The sequence below is a fragment of the Borostomias antarcticus genome, assembly GCF_949987555.1.
Source record: "Borostomias antarcticus genome assembly, chromosome: 12".
Classification (NCBI taxonomy): Eukaryota; Metazoa; Chordata; class Actinopteri; order Stomiiformes; family Stomiidae; genus Borostomias; species Borostomias antarcticus.
This window is the reverse complement of record NC_140245.1, coordinates 9,295,366-9,316,352: the sequence shown is the minus strand read 5'-3', so window position 1 is coordinate 9,316,352 and position 20,987 is coordinate 9,295,366. Positions and strand designations below refer to the sequence as shown.

The window sequence follows — 20,987 nt, the reverse complement described above, 5'->3', positions numbered from 1 at the left end:
TGGATGGATGGATGGATGGATGGAGGGATGGATGGATGGATGGATGGATGGATGGATGGATGGATGGATGGATGGATGGATGGATAGGTAAAAAAGGTACTTTATTTAGAACCTTCATCACTTATATCTGGAGCTTGTGAATGTATAGTATTTATTTTCTAGTGGAAATTTGCCTCTGTTGCATTAATTTTATCTAAGTGTTTCTCTTTCATATAGTAGGTCATACTTTTATATATAAATGTAAGTATATATATAAGTATATATACAGTAGGACCCCACTCATCCGAACTTCAGAGATCCGAACCTCCCGGTCTACCGGACAGGCTTAAAAAACTTTTATTTTTTATTTTTAGCCTGCTATCTGGTTACTGGTGGGATTTTCATTACAGTACTGTATCCTACTGTGAATAAAAACAGAACTGTATCTTGCCTGTAGGCTGTAGCCTACTGTCACGTTTAATTTCTTTGTTACTCTAATGTCGAGCATAAAACGCAAACGAGTCTGCTGCGCGAGAGCTGCATTCCTTGGTAGCCAGAAAGCGCGTCAGCAACCTGAAGCAGAGGAGCGACGAGTCATTTTTCGTTCCCAGTAAATGGACTTCAGGAACACAGACGTGTTGTGGGCATGTGGACTAGCCTACTAGACCTACTCTATATGTTAAATAATAGCCTACATCCTAGGCCACGTTAGCCTACATCGGTTGTTTTAGAGACTTTCTTTTAGGCTACAATAGCCTAAGACACGACAACTTGTCTGTCATTTCATTTATTTATTTATTGATTATCATTTGCTCTAATTGTTCTAATGTTGGGTTGTTTTTAGGCTATACCATTTTGTTCTGCGAATGCAGAGTAGCCTATCGATGCAGCGTACGCCTCATTTGAGAATAAAGTAGGCTACTGTATTTGATCAAAGCACGCACTCAAGTGGACATTCGTTTATTTGTATTATAGGCTACTGTAGGTCTATTATAGGCTAGGATATATGAGTTTATTTGGCTATTTGATTGCAATTTCTATGCATTTTCACAAGTAATTAAGGGTATTTATTGGTCTAATATGAGTCTATATGAAACAAGTATACCACTTATTGAATTTGGTGCATTTTAACATAAGTTTCAGTCATCCGGACATTTCAGAGATACGAACGACCTTCGGTCCCGTTGGGTTCGGATAAGTGGGGTCCTACTGTATATATATATGTAAATTCTGCTTATTATTCAGTTTGCTGTAAACATTAATTCAGAATAGAATGTAATAGAATATAATCAAATTTAATGGAATAGAATAGAAACTGACCTGTATCTCCAGGCAAACGATCATGACCAAGAAGACGAAGCAGAGACACAGCAGGCAGACCGGCAGGCTGACCAGCCACCTGAACATGTTCCTCTTCCAGTCTGGGTAGTGGAACTCTTCACAGCCAGTGACCGGACTCACTCTCTTCACACCCTGGAGGGGGAGGGGGGGCAGAGAGGCACATAAAAGAGGAGAGGAGGGGAGAGGAGAGAGGAGGAGAGGGGAGGAGGGGAGGGGAGAGCAGAGGAGAGGAGGAGGGGAGAGCAGAGGAGAGCAGGGGAGAGGGAAGGAGGGGAGAGCAGAGGAGGGGAGTGCACAAGGGAGGAGGGGAGAGCAGAGGAGAGGAGAGGAGGGAGGGGAGAAGAGGAGACAAGAGCAGAGGACATGAGAGGAGAGGACTGGAGAGAAGAGAGGGGAGGAGAGGACAGACAAAAGAAACACAGCATGTGGCTGATTCTGGACCTCTGCAGTGACCTGGGACTTTTGTACTGGCTCATGTGGGATTGTCCGGGTTAACCAAATCAATATTTCCTAATTTAATAATTTCAGACAAAATCATTTTTTTTATGGAAAAGCAATACTTTTACTCTGCAGCCTTCACAAAGCCCTATGAATGTATTCTTTTTGAAAAAATGTTTATTTTATTCCACATATAACATATTTTACCTTTAAGGACAGGTTCGGAATTTAGCATTATAAGCCATGTTAAAAGGTTATTTACGATCATATACAACGGCCAATATCAACGTTTTGTCAAATGGTACACTCTCGAGATATAGCCCGTCGTCGTCAACACACTCAATGGATCCATGGGTGCATAGACAAAATCCCCCCAAAACACCATAAACTCTAATTTTTAAAGACAGGAAACTTACGGAGTGGTCACTGGTGTCCGTTGATGTTCTGACAAAAAAATCGCCACAACGGGCTATATCTCGAGAGTGCACCGTGTGATGAGACTTTGATATCGGACATTGTATATGATCGTAAATAACTGTATAACATGGATTATAATGCTTAATTTCTTACCTGTCCTTTAAATGTGAGTTTTTGTGTTCATGTTCAATCAAAAGAAAAAAAGTAATTGGTTTATTTTATTTTTTTAGGGAACAGGATTGGTTCAATCGTATTCCTAGAGTTCTACAACCTGGGGTTAGGGTTGGTAGTAATTCAGATATAGCCATTTTAGATAAATTTATAGATCAATTGTTTTGGGGTTTAACCACATATTGACCCGTCGATATACAGTTACAACAGTTACTGAGGTTGAGTGACATCCTACAAAAGGCCATCGCCCAACATGGGGCTCAAACCCACGACCCTGAGATTAAGGGGCGAATTCACTAAAGCAAATTGCGCCCGCTAATTGCACCATAATATTGCGCGTCAGTTGCGCCCGCTATGTGCTCCGTTTTAAAAACCTATTCACTAAAGACATTGCGCTAATAATATCCCAGCGCAAACACGCCCATTCGGTGTTTGCGGCTGAGTGCAATTTGCTGCTGATATAGGAAATGACTATAAATACTGCGCATACAGCGCATACAACTCGTATGCATATCATTGGACGATGGCAGACAGAAAAAGAAAAATACGATTTTCAGACAGCGAACTTGAAGGCCTCACGGACGAGGTTCAAAAACATGTCTCACAGCTTTCGGCAAAAAATATCACGACTGCAGCAAAAAATCATATTTGGGGTTTAATTTCCCAATCAGTCAGTGCCATTTGTGTGTGTAAACGCGGAAGACTGCAAACGGAGGTGGAATGATTTAAAAAGACGAACAAAGGAAAAAATTTCATTTTATGTTATGCAAGTTGCAGCACGATGATCTGGCATACTTTTGGGGGAGTGTATAACATTGCCCCACCGGTACGATCTAGGCATCTAAACGGCTTTTCAGGATTCCAAATGTGCACTCAATCACACCGCGCGTCCTGATGTGAGCCCGGTTGTACGCCGCCTCTCCAACGTTGGAAGGATTACATCCATGGCTGAAGATGATACCTGCCGTCACCTATGATACAAAAGCAAAATATTTTCAAGACCATTCAAATAAAACAAATATTGTGTAGGCTATGTTTTTATTTATTTATTTATACCTATGTCGGCCCCCAGCCGTTCAATGAACAGCTATAGGGAATGCGCAGTTTCGCGTATAGACTATTATACGCACAGTTTCGTGCTATGTAGGCTATTATATTCATTGGGGGAGCTTGGACTCGCTGGGGACGGGTGGAGAGACGCATAGTCAACTGAGCCTCCCCAGACGTGACTTCATCCTCCAGTTGGCTGAAGAGCTGCGCGCTCTGGTGTCCAAACAGTTACCGCGGTGGTTCTAGTGTTAAATCAAAAAGTGACCTTCTTCTAAATATTCTCTCACGAACAACATGCCTGGCATTGCGATGCCTTCGCCTCGCAACAATCGCTGCTGCCATGATCAGCGGACAGGCTGGCCGCGACACACCCCTTGCGCTTAAATACCACCACGTTTCTGAAAACGGTATTAATTTCACTTTAACTGCGTGAGGCAATTTGCGCCGATGTGAATTGGGCGGGTTTTGCAATAATGTTCATTTGCATAGAAAGGGGAACATTCTCCGCCCATATTACCTAATTTAAATATGAGCTAATAACACCGGCGCAGAGCAACACAATGACGAACGCAACGCAGTTAACACCGTATTTCACCCTTTGCGAGGGCTTTGTGAATAGCAAACATACTTTTTGACTTATTTGCACAGGCTTTGCGTCAGGAAAAGCTGCGCAATCCTTTAGTGAATTCGCCCCTAAGAGTCTCATGCTCTACCGACTGAGCTAGCCAGGCACATTCACCATCATTCATTACCCAGAAAACCAGGCCAGGTCAAGCCTGGCTTATGTGTGTTGGCTGGCTTGTTTCTGTGCGGGACTGGTAGGACGGTAATGTTTGATAAATAAAGATAGGTCTTGTCACCTGGACACATCAGTTCCAATGCTTACAATGCTAATCCAGCACAATAAGAGCGGGATAGCCAGTTAGCTCATGGGCTCACAACAACTAGCAGCAGCTTCCATAACATTAATGGTAGCGGTCAGTGGCTAAAGCAGTTACACTGATGATAACATAAAGTCATCCCCACCAGGAACCCCGGTCTCCTGGGTGGGAGTCCAATGCTCTCACCACTACTCTACTTGTGCAGTGGAGATTGGCGGGTGGGTTTTGGTGTCCTTCTTCCAGTCCCTAGTGTGGGTTGGGGTTAGAATATGGGTTGGGGTTGGGACAGGATCTGATCTATAAGGCAAGGGGTAAAGGTTGGAGTGAAAGGATGAACATATGGAGGTTTGGGGTATAGTCCCATAAAGTCATCCCCACTGGGTCTTCAACCCCAGTCTCCAGGGTGGGAGTCCAATGCTCTCACCACTACTCTACTTGTGCAGTGTAGATCGGCGGGTTGATTTTGGTGTCCTTCTTGATTTTGGTGTGCTGGGACTACTGCCTCTTGTGGTGCCAACAGAGAAATGCAGGCCAACATTGTCCGCAGTAACGGAGGGGAGGGAGGGAGGGAGTGATGACCGGACGAACGCTATACTAGGTGCGCTGGCACTGTAAGTCACGCACAAAAAAGCATCAATACATTAAGCTCATTTCTCCATCACCACCTAAAGCTGTGCCAGTCAACAGTCAGTCTAATCACTGAAAATAAACCACATAGGCGTAGAGCGACTGGTGCATCACATCCTATACAAAAATTAATTACTATAGGATTTGAAGTGTCCTACTCCTATTGTAATGAGGACTGTCTGTCTATAATGCAGTAGCGTACCGTGGGGTCTTGCACAGGGTCTTCTCTGGCATTGTTATTACTCCCAATGCCCCCCAACCCCCCCCCCCCCCCCCTGCACACCCCGTACACACACGCAGATAGGGAGAGAAACTACGCATGTAGGGGTCAGTGGAGTCTTTTGGTTTTGATGTTCTGGGACTACTGCCTCTTGTGGTAGCAGCAATGGAATTGCAGGTCAACAACACGACGCAAGACGCAAGATGCAAGAAGCACGGACAAAAAGGATTCCCTCTCCTTGGTGTGTCGGCTTACAGCCAACACACAAAAAACATACATGCAAATATTCATACAAACACACACACACACACACACACACACACACACACACACACACACACACACAGTTCATTAGGTTTTTAAAAATCCTGCATGAAACTGATATAAACTCTGACCATAGATTCCTATCAATGAAAAAGAGATAGATAATTCCCGGATCATGTTATCAGACACCGAAAATATCTCTTTAGGTTGATTACTATTCAACAGAGAACAGGATTGGTTCAATCGTATTCCTAGAGTTCTACAACCTGGAATTAGGGTTGATAGTAATTCAGATATAGCCATTTTAGATACATTTATAGATCAATTGTTTTGGGGTTTAACCACATATTGACCCGTCGATATACAGTTACAACAGTTACTGAGGTTGAGTGACATTTTACAAAAGACCTCCGCCCAACGTGGGGCTCGAACCCACGACCCTGAGATTAAGAGTCTCATGCTCTACCGACTGAGCTAGCCGGGCACATTCACCATCACTTTTACACCAGAAGAAAGGACACACACATGCACATATTCATACAAACACATTTTTGCCTATTTTGCGAGAAAAAATGCTTTCAAAGATACAATTTATTGTATATTGTATTTCCCCCTGGGGGGATCAATAAAATATCTTATCAAACCATTTCTGTGGATGATACTGTATATTGTATTATTAAAGGACAGGTTCAGAATTTAGCATTATAAGCCATGTTAAAAGGTTATTTACGATCATATACAACGGCCAATATCAACGTTTTGTGAAACGGAGCTCTCTAAAGATATAGCCCATCGCTGCCAACACACTCAATGGATCCATGGGTGCATAGACAAAATCGCCCCAAAACACCATAATCTCCCGTTTTCAAAGACAGGAAACTCACCGAGTGGTCACTGGTGTCCGTTGATGTTATGACAAAAAAATCGCCTATATCGCCTATAAACCGGCTATATCTTGGATGGATGGGACCGTGTGATGAGATTTTGATTTCGGCCATTGTATATGATCGTAAATAACTATAACATGGATTATAAAGCTTCATTTCTTACCTGTCCTTTAAATGTGAGTTTTTGTGTTTATATTCAATCAAAAGAAAAAAAGTATTTTTATTTTTTATTTTTTTTAAAGTATTGCTCCCTCTTAAAGGTATGAACACTGAAAATATCTCTTTAGGTTGACTACTATTCAACAGAGAACAGGATTGGTTCAATCGTATTCCTAGAGTTCTACAACCTGGGGTTAGGGTTGGTAGTAATTCAGATAAAGCCATTTTAGATACATTTATAGATCAATTGTTTTGGGGTTTAACCACATATTGACCCATCGATATACAGTTACAGAGGTTGAGTGACATCCTTCAAAAGGCCGTCGCCCAACATGGGGCTCGAACCCACGACCCTGAGATTAAGAGTCTCATGCTCTACCGACTGAGCTAGCCGGGCACATTGACCATCATTCATTACCCAGAAAAAAAACACACATGCAAATATTCATACAAACACACACACACATACACGCACACGCACACACACACACACACAGTTCATTAGGTTTTTAAAAATCCTGCATGAAACTGATATAAACTCTGACCATAGATTCCTATCAATGAAATAGAGATAGATAATTCCCGGATCATGTTATCAGACACCGAAAATATCTCTCTAGGTTGACTACTATTCAACAGAGAACAGGATTGGTTCAATCGTATTCCTAGAATTCTACAACCTGGAATTAGGGTTGTTAGTAATTCAGATATAGCCATTTTAGATACATTTATAGATCAATTGTTTTGTGATTCAACCACATATTGACCCGTCGATATACAGTTACAACAGTTACTGAGGTTGAGTGACATCTTACAAAAGACCTCCGCCCAACGTGGGGCTCGAACCCACGACCCTGAGATTAAGAGTCTCATGCTCTACCGACTGAGCTAGCCGGGCACATTCACCATCACTTTTACACCCAGAAGAAAGGACACACACATGCACATATTCAAACATTTTTGAGTATTTTGTGAGAAAAAATGCTTCCAAAGATACAATTTATTGTATATTGTATTTCCCCCTGGTGGGATCAATAAAATATCTTATCAAACCATTTCTGTGGATGATACTGTATATTGTATTATTAAAGGACAGGTTCAGAATTTAGCATTATAAGCCATGTTAAAAGGTTATTTACGATCATATACAACGGCCAATATCAACGTTTTGTGAAACGGAGCTCTCTAAAGATATAGCCCGTCGCTGCCAACACACTCAATGGATCCATGGGTGCATAGACAAAATCCCCCCAAAACACCATAATCTCCCGTTTTCAAAGACAGGAAACTCACCGAGTGGTCACTGGTGTCCGTTGATGTTATGACAAAAAAATCGCCTATATCGCCTATAAACCGGCTATATCTTGGATGGATGGGACCGTGTGATGAGACTTTGATTTCGGCCATTGTATATGATCGTAAATAACTGTATAACATGGATTATAAAGCTTCATTTCTTACCTGTCCTTTAAATGTGAGTTTTTGTGTTCATATTCAATCAAAAGAAAAAAAGTTTTTAAAAAAAATATTGTTTTTTTAAGTATTGCTCCCTCTTAAAGGTATGAACACCGAAAATATCTCTTAGGTTGACTACTATTCAACAGAGAACAGGATTGGTTCAATCGTATTCCTAGAGTTCTACAACCTGGGGTTAGGGTTGGTAGTAATTCAGATAAAGCCATTTTAGATACATTTATAGATCAATTGTTTTGGGGTTTACCCCCTATTGACCCATCGATATACAGTTACAGAGGTTGAGTGACATCCTTAAAAAGGCCGTCGCCCAACGTGGGGCTCGAACCCACGACCCTGAGATTAAGAGTCTCATGCTCTACCGACTGAGCTAGCCGGGCACATTCACCATCATTCATTACCCAGAAAAAAAACACACATGCAAATATTCATACAAACACACACACACATACACACGCACACGCACACACACACACACACACACACACACACACACACACACACACACACACACAGTTCATTAGGTTTTTAAAAATCCTGCATGAAACTGATATAAACTCTGACCATAGATTCCTATCAATGAAATAGAGATAGATAATTCCCGGATCATGTTATTAGACACCGAAAATATCTCTCTAGGTTGACTACTATTCAACAGGGAACAGGATTGGTTCAATCGTATTCCTAGAATTCTACAACCTGGAATTAGGGTTGTTAGTAATTCAGATATAGCCATTTTAGATACATTTATAGATCAATTGTTTTGTGATTCAACCACATATTGACCCGTCGATATACAGTTACAACAGTTACTGAGGTTGAGTGACATCTTACAAAAGACCTCCGCCCAACGTGGGGCTCGAACCCACGACCCTGAGATTAAGAGTCTCATGCTCTACCGACTGAGCTAGCCGGGCACATTCACCATCACTTTTACACCCAGAAGAAAGGACACACACATGCACATATTCAAACATTTTTGAGTATTTTGTGAGAAAAAATGCTTCCAAAGATACAATTTATTGTATATTGTATTTCCCCCTGGTGGGATCAATAAAATATCTTATCAAACCATTTCTGTGGATGATACTGTATATTGTATTATTAAAGGACAGGTTCAGAATTTAGCATTATAAGCCATGTTAAAAGGTTATTTACGATCATATACAACGGCCAATATCAACGTTTTGTCAAACGGAGCTCTCTAAAGATATAGCCCGTCGCTGCCAACACACTCAATGGATCCATGGGTGCATAGACAAAATCGCCCCAAAACACCATAATCTCTTGTTTTCTAAGACAGGAAACTCACCCAGTGGTCACTGGTGTCCGTTGATGTTATGACAAAAAAAATTGCCTATATCGCCAATAAACAGGCTGTATCTTGAGAGTGCACCGTGTGATGAAACTTTGATATCAGCCATTGTATATGATCGTAACATGGATTATAATGCTTAATTACAAACCTGTCCTTTAAATGAGTTTTTGTGTTCATATTCAATCAAAATAATTTATTTTATTTTTTTTTATTTTTTTTTTAAAGTATTGCTACCTCTTAAAGGTATGAACACCGAAAATATCTCTCTAGGTTGACTACTATTCAACAGAGAACAGGATTGATTCAATTCCTAGAGTTCTAAAACCGGGGTTAGGGTTGATAGTAATTCAGATATAGCCATTTTAGATACATTTATAGATCAACTGTTTTGGGGTTTAACCACATATTGACACATCAATATATAGTTACAAGAATTACTGAGGTTGAGTGACAATCCTACAAAAGACCTCCGCCCAACGTGGGGCTCGAACCCACGACCCTGAGATTAAGAGTCTCATGCTCTACCGACTGAGCTAGCCGGGCATGCTTCTAAGAAGAACCCTCCTCCTCTTTGAGGATGGGGGGTGAACACCCCCCCCCACCACTCTATAGAACCCACTCAGCAGTGTGAAAACAGCTCAGCAGTGTGACAATAACTTCCTTGTGAGTACCCTCCCCCTCCTCTCTCTTTCTCTTTGTCTCCTCTCATGAACTAACCCACGTGGGACACGGACCCTGGCCCCTTCCCTCTGGAATGCCTGTGGCGCTCTCCAAGACTAGTGATCAGATTACTCACTCTCTACTCACACGAGACACTAGCTGCCCTGCGCTCTGACATGACTGCTGGGTCTGACCCAGTTGAACACATCCAGGGGTCTCAGGGTCTGACCCAGTTGAACACATCCAGGGGTCTGACCCAGTTGAACACATCCAGGGGTCTGACCCAGCTGAACAAATCCAGGGGTCCGACACACGCAGCTCTGACTCTGGATGAGGGAAACTGCACTGGGGTTCTTACTGAAGACGTTACTGACGATGACTGGGACGTACAGTCGGTTGACTAACTCTAGACAAATGTACTTTTTGTTGTCACGTTGGATAAATGTGTCTGCTAAATAACTACAGTAAGTAAATGTAAAATATGTATTAAAAATGTATAGCTCTAAGGATCCTCCATCCAATCCTGCTAGTGTCTTACGCAGATCTGAAAGGAGTGGATAGGTTATAGTCATAGCTCTACCTTGCTCTTCTTTCCATTGTATGTTGTTAGATCTGTGTGTAGGGGGACAGAGCTAGGTTGCTACAGGCTGCTAAGAGCCTTGGGGTTGGTGAAAAGATGACTGTGAAAGTGTGGTGTAAGTTTATTTGACTTATGTACAAGATAAGGGCACCATGTACAAAGTACAATTAAATACTTAAAAATACTTCCACCCAATGTGGGGCCCAAACCCAAAACCCTGAGATCATGAGTCTCATTTTCTAACGACTGAGCCAGCTGGGTATCTAGTAGCAGACTGCATGAAGAACGAGGGGAAGATAGAGGATGCAGCGTAGACATTCTCTCTCTCTCTCTCTGTCCTCTCTCTCTCTCTCTCTCTCTCTCTCTCTCTCTCCTCTCTCTCTCCTCTCTCTCCTCTCTCTCTCTCTCTCCTCTTTATCTCTCTCTATACCCCCTCTCCCCCCATAGATAAAAGGAAGTGATGTGACGGCAGTCCGGGCCTCACCCTAAACTGGGGGCGTGGCTCCCTGCCGCCCCCCAGCACCTCGGCGGGCGTGTCCAGCGTCCCCCACTTGTACGCCAGCTCCGCCTCCCTCCTCTTCCAGCTCTCCAGGAACAGCGTGGCCCAGACCACGTTGAAGAGGGCAAACAGCACACAGCAGATATCCTGGCTGGTCTGGGAACAGAGGTACGTAGAGAATTCAATCACTTTTCACAGAGGGAGCTTAAAGGAGTAGTAAAGGGAAAATGCATGTTTAGCCCTGTTTTAAGGTTACTTATGATCATATACAATGGTTCAGATCAAAACGTTGACAAAGCTAGCATTTTCGAGAAAGTTGATAATTGCTCTACTACCGTTTTGGTCATACAATGGATGTGGATGGGCATCTTGAAAGATCATTCAAAAACATGTTAAACTCTCGATTTCAAAGACAAGAAACTCACCTGTAGGTGTTAGTTGGCGTTCTGACATATAATTCGCCATAAAGTAAGATTTGAGTTCATCTGGAAAGGCTTTTTTAAATATTTAGCATAGAACTATTTAGTCGCAGCACATACGTGTGTAAACCTCCGCAAACTAGGTAGCCTAGCAACATAAACAATAACAATAGCTACCGTAAGTAGTTCCGCTTCCTGAATCCCCTCTGCGGATTAATCTACACATCTACAACGGTCGCTTCAATACAAGTCAATCGATTTCATAAAATGATCAATAAAACCCTACTGGATTCATACTTTGCGGCGAATTTGATGTCAGAACACCAACGGACACCAATTACACCCTCGGTGAGCTTCTTGTCTTTGAAATCGAGAGTTTAACATGTTTTTGAATGATTTTTCAAGATGCCCATACATATCCATTGTATGACCAACATGGTGGTAGAGCAATTATCAACTTTATCGAAAATGCTAGCTTTGTCAATGTTTTGAACGATTTGAACCATTGTATATAATCATAAGTAACCTTAGAACAGGGCTAAACATGCATTTTCCCTTTACTACTCCTTTAATGTCTGGTATTTGGATAATTATATTTTTTTAATTTAGCCTTTAATTAACCATGAAAAAAGGGAGGGGGGGTCTCATTGAGATTATAAATCTCTTTTACAAGACGGTCCTGGCCAAGACAGGCATCAGCACAGTTACAGGATATGAACATAAAACAAGAATATAACAATTTAAAAGACAAACAACAGAGGACAGTTTACACTACAGAATCATTCATCCTCACTCAAAACATAAATGCCATAATTAGGTGGGCTAGCTTGTAGAAGCTTGCCCAACTTGTTATATTCCCACTATTTCTTTCTTACTTATTATTATAGTTCCCCGTTTTTTTGGCCCTTAACTACTTCTTCATACTTTGTGCTAGAAACTTAATTCAAACTTTAAAATGTTCATCATCTTTAGCTGTTTCCCGGATGTATTCAGATTTTTTATATTTTTGATAGTTTTTTAGTAATTTAACTTTTAATAGTAATTTTTGTGCCATTGAAACTGCTGGTGGAATGTTCAGTATCATTATGTTTTTAGAGTGGTGGCAGCTGTTGCTTTGAAAATATTCACACATTTTGTAAACTGCTGGCACTCCTACAGTTTTGAAAGCTCATACACATAGTATACATCAAAACATTCACACAACTGTGCTGATTCGTACAATGTAAGTATCTAAGCTGTGTGACTTACTGTTTTTGAGGTATGACGATTTGTTCGGCAACTGCGCTCCCCATTGAAACATATGGTGCCGCACTAACTTTTGAGCTGCTAATTTTGCATTTTCCCCCTTTTTCCAATTTGTCGCCATGCCTACAGTGTTTAAGCTATTAATACTGACATGTTATACATAGAAATGTTCTGCAAGTTCTCAGGATTCCTATGGTGTCAATATATAAGCTGTAACATTTATAGTTTTCCTGATAGAGCTGTCTGAAGTGGACCATGTCTAGGATCAAAGTGTCAGTTGGGATTAGAGTGGTGGCAGCTGTGGCTTTTTTTGAATTTGTGTGCATGTGCAGCCTCTCTTAAAGGTACAGGCACCCTTTTATAACTAACACCGTGTCCTAACTGCTTGCGACCCGAGCAACAGAACGCGACATCGCATGCTTGCTGTCCTAATTGAAACCGTTAAATTTCCTGTTCTGTCATTTGTCTATATTCCCAACTGAAGACAGTTAAAGAATGAACGCCTGTCAACGCGAGCGGCAGGAGGAAAATAGGAACAGGGCGAGCGTGAAAAGGGCAGTTAAAAAGTTGCGCCGCTTCGTGCTGCGTCGCTCGCATCCAGTTAGGACATAACAATAGAAAACAAAGCCATGGAACGCATTTTGTCGCTGACGCTCGCTCGCGTTGCGTGTAGTTAGGACACGGTGTAATGTGATAGCACAGAACTCAGCCAAAGTGGAATAGAGACACATGATCTTCACTGGTGGGGGCCAGTGGGTAGCCCGGAGAGGAGTACACCGTCCCTGACTGGCTATGACCAAAAGGGGCAGAGCTTCACCACCACGCCACTATTCACGGCACAGAACCCACTTTTCAGCCCGAGTGGGCTAGAGACACACAGTCTTCAATGGTGGATGCATGGAAATTGCCCGGAGGCCACTATACTGTCCCCGACTGGCTCTGACCTGAGGGGGTGGAGTCTCACCACCACGCCACTATCCACGCCACGGGCCCCACAACTCAGCTCCTGAGTGGGCTAGAGACACATGGTCTTCACCAGTGCGGGTGGGTAGGTGGCCCGGAGAGGGGTACACTGTCCCCGACAAGCTCTGACCTGAGGGGGCGGAGTCTCGCTACCACGCCACTGTCCACACCATGGACCCCACAATTCAGCCCCTGAGTGGACTAGAGACGCACGGTCTTCGTCGGTGGGTGTATGGAGATTGCCCGGTCCATAGTAGTACTAGCAGTAGCTGTTACATACAGCTGCAGCAGCTAGCCCACTTCACATTTTCTCCAGGAAATGTACTTTCTAGTTATAATTATGATAATTATATGAAAAACATAATTATAATTATTTTTTATTATTTTTATTATGATAACAGATCACACTGTGCTAGACCAGGACACCGGCTTATCAAACCTCCCGCAGTTTAATTTCAGGTCAAAATCAGTGTAAACAACGTCAATTTGTTTTGATAGCGTTGTTTCCACTGCCCAGTTGGTGAGATCTGTATCCGACCAATCACCTGGTCGGCCTCGCCCAGGACCCAGAGCAGGCTGCCAATCACGGCCGGGTAGAGCATGGAGCTGGTGTAGAAGCCCAGCCAGGCGAAGTACAGGGCGATCTTCACCCCGAAGTACTCACAGATGTCATCTGGTGCAACAGACACACAGTAGAAAACCCGCAGGCAAAATTACATTACTCCCCCACAGTCAGTAATCAAAATACAGACATTTTAAGATAAAGTTTATTATTTAAGTATTTAGTAAATTTCTGATATCTGTAGAGTTCCGTTGGTTGGAGCATTAGAGCTGCTCAGCTTTGTGGGTAGTATTTGACTTTGAGGTTAGTATTAGACTAGACGATCTAACCGAAACAGAAAAAGTGTGTGCGGGAGTATGTCATTCTTTATTTGAAACTTTTAAGGGCATTTACTCCCAGCACCACAACATTGTGAGAGTGTGCATGTTGGTATTTTCCCTAGTATTTGACTCAGAACTGGTCTCTCTGCAAGTCTCCCTCACCCAGAGGCTGCTGCTCACACACGGCCTGGACCCAGGAGCTCATGAGCTGGCCCAGGTTCTTCTGCTCGTGGAGGGGGAATATCTGCTGGATCAACCCTCGAGCCTCCAGCTCTGGGACTGGACACACACACACACACACACACACATGCACACATGCACACAGGCATGCACACACACACAAACATGCATGTACACACACACGAACGCAAACATACACATATACACGTACGAGTCAATGATCATATACACATAATCACGCATACACACACACAAACACACACACACACACACACACATACACAGACACACTCTCTAGATTTCCCTGGGGAAGGCCTGGAGGATATTCAGACACTTACTGATTGGCTGTCCCTCCAGGAAGTGGATGTTGTGGAGAACCTCTCCCTGGTTGGCACGGAGGTTGTCCAGCCAGTATTTGATGATGCTCTGACGCTCCTGAGAAACACAAAGAAAGAATAAAGAAAGACGGACCAAAAAAAGAGACGTTATTGGGCAGAGGTTGTAGGGGGGAGGGACCTACGTATCTGCAGATGATCTACAGATTTTCAAAACAATATCAAACTAGCATCTGCAACTCTGTTTGAAATGAAACAACTGGTTAACGATAATCACTGAATATGTGTTGATACTATAGACCACCTATGAAGACCCTAAAAATGAGATGAATAAAAAGTTTCCTAGCCAACCCTCAGACCTGGGAGGTGAAGAAGAGGAGCTTGTTCTCCACTTTCAGGTAGATGTTCTCGTCCCCACAGGAGAACCTTCGCTGCCCTCCGCCGTACTGCGGCTTCACGGCCTTGTGGATCCCCAGCTGCTCCGCCCCACGCTGGAGACTGAGGTGTGTGTGTGTGTGTGTGTGTGTGTGTGTGTGTGTGTGTGTGTGTGTGAAGGTGGAGGGAGGGGAAAAACGGGCAGGGAAAAACAAATAAAAAAGTATTTGAGCTGTATTTGATTGAATCCCTTTTTTAACTTTCATTGTATCAAATTAACTAAATCATGCGCACCGAGTTCAGTGTTTTAGGTATATATGACCCAGGTCTACGAGGTCGGGGAGCATCTGACCTCTCGTAGGTGGAGGTGATGAAGAACATGTGACCCTTGGTCTGTTTGTGCTGGCGGACCTGGATGGACACCTGAGGCAGGCACACCCGCATCTGGTTCAGCAGCCACAGAGGGGTGTGTTCGTCTGAGGAGTCTGAGCAGGACAGAGGGACGGAGTTAACTATCGCTCAATAGGACACACGGTCAACAGACGATCAAGACAGACAGAGGGACAGACAGACAGACAGACAGACAGACAGACAGACACAGACACAGACACAGATAGATAGATAGATAGATAGATAGATAGATAGATAGATAGATAGATAGATAGAGATAGATAGATAGATAGATAGATAGATAGATAGATAGATAGATAGATAGATAGATAGATAGATAGATAGATAGACAGACAGACAGATTTATAAAAGTGCTATATAGATAGATAGATAGATAGATAGATAGATAGATAGATAGATAGATAGATAGATAGATAGATAGATAGATACCTTTATTGATCCCCTGGGCAAAATTGTTGTTATACAGTAGAGCAGTAAGTACAACAAAAAGGCACAAGGACTAAATACCAAATCCTGCAATACATAAGGATTGTTTTAGTTTTAGTTACAGTTGAGCAGTCTGTATGCACTGTTCTTGAATGTTGTAGGTATTGTATATGTTCTGTGTATATGTTCTGTGCGTGATGGTGTTTTTAATTGTTTGAGATGAGGCCAAGACAATTATTCATTTGGGACAGCTGTAGCTCAGTGGTAGAGCAGGCCATCCAATGACAATTAAATTGCTTCCAGTGAGCAGGCTAGCACCTTGCATGGCAGCTGCTGCCATTGGTGTGTGAATGTGTGTGAATGAGGGGCCATTGTAAAGCGCTTTGGATGAAAGCGCTATATAACTGCAGTCCATTTACCATACCATTTATATTCAGCCCTGTCTGAACAGTGAATAAAAAGTTAAATTATATTCTACTGTTCAATAGTTGGTTCGATGTCTATGGAGCATCTTTAGGTGGAGCTGTCATGCCAAAATGTGTCTGGCTGCCAAAAAGGGACCAGGCATCATCAGAATTAGTCTGTAAGGCAGTCTTTCTTACGAAAAAGAAAAAAACAAACACATCAGAATGGCATTTCAAATGCATCTAATCATCTGTCTTGACATTCCTGTAATAGTTCAGGGCTATAAATTGTGATAATAGACTGAGAACAGGATCCATGGACCTGGTGATAAATCACTCACCAGCTTGTACCTGCGAGATAGTCCCAATCCATAAACAGATAGTTAGAATTATGAAATGAAGGGAAAATCATTAGGCCTTCGGTTTTCAGTCTTTCATTACTGCAGAATGACCAGTGTTTTATGTAACACTTCCTGTTATATAATCCAGTAGTAATTAGCATTAAGAAGAAACCATTGAATGAATGAGGAAATACACTTTATTTTGTTTGATGGCTGTGGCACAGTGGTAAAGTGGATTGTCCAATGATCATAGGGTTGGTGGTTTGAATCCTGCCTCCTCCTGTCAAAGTTCAAACTAAGCCCAATGAGCAGGCAGATGCTGCCATGGGTGAATGAGAGGCCATTCATTGTAAAGTGCTTTGGATAAAAGTGCTATATAAATGCAGTCCATATTCAATACTTCCTAAAGCCATTCTGATGACACTTTTTGGCAGCAGGATACTTTTTGGCAGCTAGACACTTTTTGGCAGCTGGACACTTTTTGGCATGGTGGTGCCTGACAGCATCTCACCCACATCAGGTCAGTATTCTGTGCTGTGACATATTGTTACTTGAAGGTTGTTGAAGCTTTTGCTTTGCTTATGCTTTTGTCTTAGTCCTTTGTGTTGGCCAAATTAGTACTCTCTGGTATTACACCTCAAGCACAATCTCTCAGAGCTGGACTTTTGATTACGTCTGACATTCTGGTCACTTAGCAGATGCAAGGAAGCGGGTGATTGTTTTACGATCCGTGTGCTACATTCTCATGAGAACGACCGATTCCTTCAGAGTTAGAACCAGACCGTGGTGGCTGGAGGTTACCTGGGAATGTCATGACGATGTCACAGTTTTCACAGGGAACCGTCCTCATGAGGGAAGACTTCCGGGACAGTAAGTAGCTCTTGGCCTTGTTCAGATGCACAAATAACTTGGCTAGAGAGAGAGAGAGAGAGAGAGAGAGAGAAAGAGAGCAAGAATGAAAGAGAGAAAGACAGACAGAGTGAGAGAGATAGAGACAGAGCAAGAGAGATAGAGAGACAGAGCGAGAGAGAGAGACAGAGTGAGAGAGACAGAGACAGAGCGAGAGATAGAGAGAGACAGAGCGAGAGAGAGAGACAGACAGAGCGAGAGAGAGAGACAGACAGAGCGAGAGTCAGACAGACAGAGGGACAGATTGGGATATTAAACGTGGGAGCAGAGGTGTGATTGCTAAAGAGAGGCCTCTACCAGATCTCCTCTCACAGGTCAAGGGTCAATCACACAGTATGACCCTGTAGTCCCTAACTGTCCCTCTCAGTATGACCCTGTAGTCCCTAAAGCCTAATTTATGCTTCTTGAAAAGTGTCGCTCAACAAATGTCGCTCAACAAAAAATAAGTGTTGCTCGACACTTCGCGTCGTCTCTATGGAAACAATCAGCCATTGTCATTGTCATTTTTTTGCGCGTTTGTTGTCATTCTGAGAAAAGCGGCTTTCTGAGGGAAAGAGTTTAATCTGAGGTAAAGAGGTTATTCAGAGAGCGGTTTTCATTGTGGTTTGTTTTCATTATTTTCCGCAGTACTTGGGCATCTCTGTGAAGGGGCAGGGATGAATTGTATAGATGAGGATATCTCCTCTCAAGCTCAGAGAGCCGTTCCTCTACTCCTTCCATGACAGCCAAACGTCAAATGACAGCCAGAACTAAAACAAGGCTGCGGAACAAGCATATCCATGGCAACGCACGAGCCTTCTATCTAGCTATCCAATCACACTTGAGCGACAATATGTGACGGAGTCAGTGACATTAGAAAAATCTGTTCGTGCGTGACAGCCCTCGGCGACACTTTTTTTTCACAAAAAAGTGTCTCCCCTGACGTCAAAAGTGTCGAGCGACGGTTTTAAAAATGTCGCTCGACGAAGCATAAATTGGGCTTAACTGTTCCTCTCAGTATGACCCTTTAGTCCCTATCTGTTCCTCTCCTGCAGGTAGAGATGGGCTCTGATTGGAGGATCTGGGTGAGACCGAACCTCAGCACATTTCCATCACTAAAGGGCCCAGGATTGGGTCAGTTTCATTTCAATTCAATCAAATCAGGAAGTGAGATTAAACTCAAATTATAATGTTTTAAGCCTTTCAATTCAAAATAGTTTTTTCTTATACAATATCACTTGAAATAATGTACCTAACTTTAATTGTGGAGTTGTTATTTGTTGTTATTTCAGTTAAAACACAGTCACTCCATGCCGCGAGAGAGATCTCTCTCTCTCTTATGTCCTGATACTCCTAGACCTGTCAGCAGCATTTGATACGGTAGACCACCAGATCCTCCTCTCTACCCTTGAGGAGAAAGGCGTCACTGGCTCTGCACGCTCCCTGTTTGCATCCTACCTAACGAGCTACTCCTGGTGACATGGAGAGGGTCAATGTCAGAACCGTGTAGCCTGACTACAGGGGTCCACAAGGGTCTGTCCTAGGTCCTCTCCTTTTCCCCCTCTACACTACATCTCTGGGCTCTGTCATTCGCTCACATGTCTTCTCCTATCACTGCTATGCCGATGACACCCAACTGGTCCTGTCATTTCCCCCTTCTGATACACAAGTGGAGACAAGCATAGCTGGGTGCTTGGCTGACATCTCGGACTGGATGACTACACATCACCTCAAGCTCAACCTGGACAAGACTGAGCTGCTGTTCCTCCCGGGGAAGGGCTGCCCGCACTGGGACCTGGCCATCACCATTGAGGACACAGTGACCCCATTTACACCTTGCATTAAAATGCATTTTTGGTGATCAGATTGCAATTCTGATCGTGCTACACCACATGAAAATACAGGTGTTAATGCGCCCAAAACGTTTTGAGGACGGATTGCGATCCGATCGGCCAAACCACCTCCGGAGGTGGTCAGGGACGCATTTCGACCACATTTAATAGAAGTGTAAATGGAAATGCGTTTTTAATCCACATATCAACAACGTGGGCTGAAATACATAGCCGTTGGAACGTGCCGGTTCCAGACCAGCAAGGAGCAGGCTTCCATGGCAGCTAGCAAGAAAGCATTAAAATGGATCCTGGTCAAGGTTGGAGTCCAGATGAGACAAAAGTGTCTACTCTAAATTTGGTCGGACGAAAATATTCAAGCACAAACAGGATGTGATGTTCGATTGTCAGCTGGACAGAGTCGATCGGATCTCAAACGGATCGGGTTGAAGATAATCGAAACGCATATTAATGCCCGATGTAAATGTAATCAGGCTAAATCATTATCTAGATACAATCTCGATATGAGACGCATTTTAATGCAAGGTGTAAACGGGGTCAGTGGTGACGCCGACTCGGACTCGGAAATCTGGGTGTGACCCTAGATGACCAACTGTCGTTCTCCGCACATATCACATCCGTCACACGCTCCTGCAGATTCATGCTCTACAACATCAGGAGGATTCGCCCTTTCCTCACTGATGAAACGGGGCAGGTGCTCATCCAGGCCCTGGTCATCTCCCGCCTGGACTACTGCAACTCCCTCCTTGCTGGGGCGCCGGCGTCAGACATTAAACCCCTGGAACTTGTCCAGAAAGCTGCTGCTCGCCTGTTGTTCAACCACCCCAAGTTCTCCCACACAACTTCCCTTCTCTGTTCCCTACACTGGCTCCCTGTAGCGACTCGTTTAAAACTCTGGCACTAGTCTACAGGGCAATGAAATGAGCTTGCTCGATCGCCTTGTTGAGAGGGGTCAGGTAAGAATTTTTTACAGCTCACTTATCTGGCCCCCGGGTGATACTGTTTTTTTTGCTTCCCTTTGGAATATGTAGGGGTGGGACGTCTGCCCACCTCCCTTGTTCTCTGTAAAGCGCATTGTGTTGCCTCTGGGTATGAAATGCGCTATACAAATAAAGCTTTGATTGATTGATTGAATGAAAGGAACAGCCCCCTCCTACCTCCAGGCCATGGACAAACCCTATTAGGGCTGTCAAAAGTGCCATGAAATTGAGTTTTAATATATTCTAACTAATTTAGTAGAGTTCGAACGATATTCCAATTTATGTCTTTTTAAAAAGAATAAATATAATAGCCTAATAAAATAA

The 20,987-nt window shown here is 43.2% G+C and overlaps 1 protein-coding gene across 1 annotated transcript in view; it reads right to left on the bottom strand.

Annotated features, from left to right (window-relative positions):
- LOC311315685 (anoctamin-8-like) overlaps positions 1–20,987 on the bottom strand; it is a gene marked incomplete at both ends in the record, with an annotated part of 29,838 nt that overhangs the window by 6,063 nt on the left and 2,788 nt on the right. The window contains 8 exons of the mRNA XM_084446389.1: positions 1,300–1,452; positions 10,950–11,120; positions 14,137–14,264; positions 14,636–14,752; positions 14,992–15,088; positions 15,348–15,486; positions 15,716–15,848; positions 17,747–17,857. Of these exons, the coding sequence (XP_084302515.1) occupies positions 1,300–1,452; positions 10,950–11,120; positions 14,137–14,264; positions 14,636–14,752; positions 14,992–15,088; positions 15,348–15,486; positions 15,716–15,848; positions 17,747–17,857 (1,049 nt within the window). The remainder of the gene's footprint in view (positions 1–1,299; positions 1,453–10,949; positions 11,121–14,136; positions 14,265–14,635; positions 14,753–14,991; positions 15,089–15,347; positions 15,487–15,715; positions 15,849–17,746; positions 17,858–20,987) is intronic.